At 44.8% G+C, this 5,843-nt stretch overlaps 1 protein-coding gene across 3 annotated transcripts in view; it reads right to left on the bottom strand.

Moving 5' to 3' along the window:
• Positions 1-1,355: 1,355 nt before the first annotated feature.
• The window catches only part of drc1 (dynein regulatory complex subunit 1 homolog (Chlamydomonas)), a 10,474-nt gene continuing 5,986 nt past the window's right edge, over positions 1,356-5,843 (bottom strand). For 2 of the 3 annotated variants that reach the window (XM_019895042.1, XM_019895043.1), the window contains exons 8-14: positions 3,451-3,572; positions 3,235-3,369; positions 2,772-3,096; positions 2,308-2,394; positions 2,100-2,177; positions 1,910-2,034; positions 1,356-1,830 (exon numbers count right to left, since the gene is read on the bottom strand). In XM_019895042.1, coding sequence (XP_019750601.1) covers positions 1,503-1,830; positions 1,910-2,034; positions 2,100-2,177; positions 2,308-2,394; positions 2,772-3,096; positions 3,235-3,369; positions 3,451-3,572 — 1,200 coding nt within the window. In that variant the 3' untranslated portion in view covers positions 1,356-1,502. The remainder of the gene's footprint in view (positions 1,831-1,909; positions 2,035-2,099; positions 2,178-2,307; positions 2,395-2,771; positions 3,097-3,234; positions 3,370-3,450; positions 3,573-5,843) is intronic. The other variant, XM_019895045.1, reaches the window with a different exon arrangement.

Below are 5,843 nucleotides of genomic sequence, written 5' to 3'. Positions count from 1 at the left end.
AAAACCCAAAACAGTTACAGTAAGGAGTTTTTAGTCCAAAACAACAACAATGTATTCCCATAAAACAACCATGTATAGTAAGGCATTTTCAGCTCCCAAAAAAAGGACCAGGTATTGTTCGGCATTTTTTTGCCGAAAAAAACGACTATGTGGCGCTTTTAGCCCAAAAAAACCCGACCATGTGTATTCGGGTGTTTTTGAAAGGGGGGGGGGGGGGACCCAACCATGGATAGTAAGGCGTTTTTAGCCCAAAACAATGACCATGTACAGTATACTTACAAAACAACCATGTATAGTCAGGTGTTTTTAGCTTCAAAAAACCGACTGTTTTGTCAGCCGTTTGCGAAAAACACGACCATGTGGCGTTTTTAGTCGAAAAATAAACGACCACGTATAGCCAGGCGTTTTTAACCCCCAAAAAAACCAACCATGTATAGTAAGGCAATTTTAGCAGAAAAAAAATGACCATGTGTACTCAGTCATTTTTAGACCCCCAAAAAATGACCATGTTTTGTCGGCCGTTTTTTTCCCTAAACCAGGGGTCCCCAACCGCCGGTCCGCGGACCGGTATCGGTCCACGGGCCATTTGGTACCGGGCGAAGAAGAATTTACATTAATTCCGTTGTATTTATTTTGGAATACGAAAGATATTTTATTTTGAAAAATTACCTGATTCTCCGTTACATCCGTCTGTGTCACTCTTGGCACACGTCAAACCACGTTTCTCTGTCACGTGACTGATTACGCTAAAAACAAAACGCCGAAGCTTGCTAAATGAGTAAAATAAACTGCTGGAGATCGCAAATGACGGCGGCCTTAAAAAGTAGGTTCGAGACAACAACTCTGCCGGTGTTCTGGATTCAAGTTATGGCTGAATACTTTGAGATCGCCACAATAGCACTGTTGCTATATCCGACATGCTACCTGTGTGAGGCGGGGGTTTTGTGCAGCAACGGCGACAAACAAAATTATGAAGTAGACTCGACATAAAGCACACACTTCAGGTGTCATTGCCTCCTATTACCCCGAGATGGGACCGCCCGGTTGCAGAAAATCAAGCTCGGGGCTCGCACTGATTCAGCATTGTGGTGAGTTGACATTTTCATGCACTTTCAATTTGCGTTGTATCGTACTTTGAAGGCATTAAACATTACCATAGTGATCAGAGTGTTGCGGCCAGATTAGACGCTCCTCGTGTTTATTATTATCTCTCGAAAACACAGTGTTCATGCAGCTCATACCATATTCTTTTGTAGTATTTATCCGCCACACCTTAAATGCCGGTCCGTGAAAATATTGTCTGACATAAACCGGTCCGTGGGGCAAAAAAGGTTGGGGACCCCTGCCCTAAACGACCATGAATAGTAAGATTTTTTTTTCCTAAACGACCATCTATAGCTTTTTTTGTTCCAAATTTTGTCTGCAGTTAATGCAGCTATTTCAACGCGATTTCGGAATTCCGGATAAAAAGGCAGATGATCGTCAAAACAAACGTCCAAAACTCATGAGTCAACAGATCGTTGCAGGAGCCTGCGAAGTTCTGCGTTCTGCTGTTCCAGGCGCTCAATTTCAGGGATGCGATCCGATATCTTGGTGAGAACCGCCCTGGAGGACAGAGGGAAGGAGACGACTTGACGATGTGTCTTGCGCACGCGTGTTAGCTTCCCACTTGCGTACATGTGCTTCTTCAGGACGAGCTCCGCCGACTCCCACACTTTGAGTTGATCCTCAGGGATGACGTTGGCCAAACTCTCCCAATAGGCTTCGTCTGCCGAGGAATCCCACATGTCTGCGCTCCAGTAGCAAGGCTGCCCAGTGGCATGGCTCCTCCTTTCCAGAGAAGCAAAATCTCAACTGCAACTCAGAAAACTCCCAACGACCGGTACTTTTTGAGGTTATTCTTGCCAACCTGAAGCGAGTGTGATGCTTCAAGAACTCCTTCAAAGCAGGCAGGATGTGGTTGGGATGACACGGCGAGCTGGTGGCACCTTCCTGTGTTTTGTCGCTGGATTCATCTAAACCAGGAGAACCACCCTTAAAGAGGAGAAACTTTGATTGAAAAGGCAATTCCAGTCAATGTTCAGAGAGTGGCTCCTCACCTCAGCTGGCTCCCTCTGCTGGTACTTGAGCATAAAGTTAGCCAACCTGGGTAAATCCTCCTCTTCAATCCCCAAAATCTAGTGGAGGCACGAAAATACACTCCAGAAGCAGTTTGACAACTGCAGAAGCCAACAAACGCGGCACAGTCTGGTGGCTGTGCAGTCAATGTCAAAGGGTAAAAAAAAATAAGAAAAATCTTGAACACACTTGGAGAAGAGTCTCAAGCTTTATGACATTCTGTTCCTTCTTGTCCAAGGTTGCCAACAGTTGGAGTCGGTCCTCCGTCAGGAAGCCCTGAGAGAGAAAAAAGATCCCAAATTAAATAAAAATACCGTGATTTCCGGAGTACAGAGCACACCTGAATACAAGCCGCACCACCTCCATTTTTAAAGGAAAAAACCTTTTGTACACACATAAAAAAAAAAAAATCTTTATATAGGCCTCTTCATTAAATAAGCCGCAGAGTTGAAAGCGTGTGACAAAAGTCGCAGTTTATAGTCTGGAAATTACGGTAGTTAAAATGAGCTTTTTAGTCAAGCTGACTGAACAAAATAGGAAAGCCACCAAAAAAATGTTACGAATTTCTACCTGAAAGCAGGATAAGACCGTTTCAACAATCGAGGCCGATATTGACAGGATTGGATCGTGACCAACTTTAGTCTGGGCCTCACCAACTCGTCACACAGCAACTCCATGAGTTCCTTGATGGTATCCAAGGGCAGCTTCTCCTCCGCCGGTGCCGCAGCAGCTCCATCCATCCCAGCAGAGCTTTCCGGCAGCGACGCAGACTGTTCCGCGCTGGCTTGTTTCCAAAGGTGGTCTGGATCGGACAGTCCCAAGGACGAAGCCGCTCGAGGTCTCGCCCAGGGCAGATTGAGGTGCTGCTTGTAAATCATGCGGTCGATGAGTAAAGCCTTCTCGGCTTGTTGCCTCACCTCCTTGTCAAGCATCCGCCATGTTTCCTCAAATTGCTTGGCATCAGAGACAGCAAAGTGCCTGGTGCAAGTAAAAAAAAAAAAATCAATAAATATTGAAAAAATAATTGCCGATTACATCGCTATTGCAACAGTGAGGGGGGAAAAAATAATTGTATTCTTTTTCAAAATCACTGAGCCCTCATCTCCAACATCTCACTTGATTCTCTGCTGCATGCACTGGTATTGCTCGATGCCACGTTTGTAGTCGCCGGACAAACGGCTGCTCTGCTCCTCCGATTGTTTCTTGCCACTCAAGTAGGTGCGCCGCAAGTTCTTCAGCTCGGTTTGCAGACTGGAACGCAAAACGTACAATCATCCCGTGTCAGAATATTCCCTCGACGCCACAAGTCGAGACATGCGCTTTTCGATTCACCTGAGTATTCTGCTCTTCATGTGGGCTAAGTTGTACATCTCTCTGTCATCCTTGTCTTTGATGTAGTTGATATTACCGAGCACACCGTCGGCCATTGCCTGCTGATGTTCCCTCTCCAGGGCCTAAAAAAAATGCACTCGTTCAACACTTGACTAATTCTTGAGACGAAACGCTAACCTTGCAACCAGGCTGAACAATTTTGGAAAATAATCCAGTATTTTTTTTTTTATTTCTTTTTGCAATTTAAGCAGAGGCCCGATTCTAATTCATTTAGAAACACAAGCAATCAATGTTGACATCACCACGCTAACATATAGGTAGTACCATAAAAGACGCACTGGAATATCAAACGCAATCGACAATGCATCCACCAGTTGGAGCTACGCTCCTTCCGTTCGACTCGAGGCGTTCATGACCGCCTCCGAAAAACAAATTACTTCAATGAAACTATGAAAATTGAAAATGCAGCAAAACAGAAAATCAAGCGAGGAAATCACAAAATAAATTCTATAGCCCCCCCTACAGAATTTATTTTGGCATTTCCTTGAGCGGAGCTCCAACAGAACGATCAGATGTCAGTAAAATGTAGGAGACTGGACTGTCTCAGAAGTGTTTGTTATTTATTCCCTTGCTGTGTATTCACAAACGAGGAAATCACAAAATAAATTCTGTAGGGGGGCTATAGAATTTATTTTGTGATTTCCTGGTTTGATGCATTATTTTCAATTTTCGTAGTTTCACTGAAGGAATCATTAATTTACATTTTTCAGAGGCGTCATGAACGCCTCTCGAGTCGAACGGAAGAAGAGAAGGCACGGAGACGGACAAAGACGTACCTGTATTTGTATTGAGACTGTGAAAACCATTTATAAAGTGTGCGTTTTAAGAACCAACACCACAGATCTCCTTTTTTCGGAGCTGCAACAAAAACTTATTTAATAAAGCAGCGACTCAGTTCACTGAACCGACAGCAAGTTATAACATTGTAAGCATGTCTCCAGCAAGGGACCAGCTTGGGGTCGACATATTACCGTAATGACCATACACAAGGCGCATCGGGTTTTAAGGCGCGCTGTGAGCTTTTAAGAAAATGGAAGACGTTTCAATCCACCTTATAGTGCGGAAAATACGGTACATACACTGTGAAACTGTCAATCTGTGGTCTTTACCACTTCAGAGTTCACAAAACGTGATATGGAAACGTGGACCGTACTTCTTCACCCTTTCAGGGACAGCGGTCACAACGGTGAACAGCTTACCATGTTTTCAGGTTACAAGGTGCATGAAAGGGTTAAACACTGAATTTATCAACCTCGACCAAGTTCTCGTCACACCTGAAGCTGAGCGAAGTGCTCAGCCCTGGCCGCATCATACTTATATTCCGGATCCATCATCAGGTTGTAAATTTTGGCTTCATACTTCTCCACGGTCCTTTTCCTCTCTGCTAGCCGCTCTTGCTGCAAGCACACCGGTCGGTCACATACACGTGTGGCTGACGCATTACAAATGGAAATTGGGAGGGGGTGGGGGATTGTCTCCTAACCTGCTGGTCCCACAGCTCCTGAACGCACTGCTCCCATTCCGTCTGGTCTTTTGTGAGCAGGACGTCATACTCCTGCTGGTACACGCTCTGGAAAAAAGGGGCACCATTAGTGACACGTTAGCAGCCTGTGAGAAGTGAACCCGCGGCGGGAATGCTTTTAGCTTTCACATTGATGTGTCATGCGCCAACCTGGCTCGAAGAGTTTGAGGGGATTTTCATGACTGTTAGTTATTGAGTTCATTTGGACTTAGTTTTTTTTTTTTTAATATTTAGAGCATGTTGATTTATTTATTTTTTCTTTCTAACATGCTCTGAAATAAATACACTTCAAATATTTCATCATAAAAGGTCCTGCTAAAATAATCAAGTCAATCTTTATCAATGACATGGAACAAAAATAAATAAACAATAAATCAGTGGAAGCCCTACGGAAAACTGAGGCTGAAGACAGTGCCGAGTGTGGCTCAGAAGTGTGTGCGGGCTCCGTGCCTGTCCAATAACTCGCAACTGTCTCGAATGCTTCTCCTGCGTAGACGTGACGTGACCGCACCTCAATCTGGTCCAGCTCCTCCCTGTAGGCCTGTGTCAGAAGACTGACGAGCTCTTCAGAGCGTTGCATCATCTGATCAATCTCGTTGGCCTGCCTCCTCAAGTCCTTCACAAAGCGATCGTCTCCACTCTTCAACTCCTGCTTGGGCAAAAACCAAAAACAAAACAAAAAACCCACAATGACATCACTGCCATCGATGGACGTCTGGCATGAGGACACGAGTGCTTTTTGTTACCTGCTGGAGGTCTTTGATGACTTTCCTCTTGTCTTCGATAAGTTCCGCACACAAGAGCTGCTGCC

The sequence above is a fragment of the Hippocampus comes genome, unplaced genomic scaffold (genome assembly GCF_001891065.2).
Source record: "Hippocampus comes isolate QL1 unplaced genomic scaffold, H_comes_QL1_v1.1 scaffold8, whole genome shotgun sequence".
NCBI classification, from domain to species: domain Eukaryota; kingdom Metazoa; phylum Chordata; class Actinopteri; order Syngnathiformes; family Syngnathidae; genus Hippocampus; species Hippocampus comes.
Note: the sequence above shows the minus strand (reverse complement) of the source record. Positions and strands in the feature narration are given on the sequence as shown.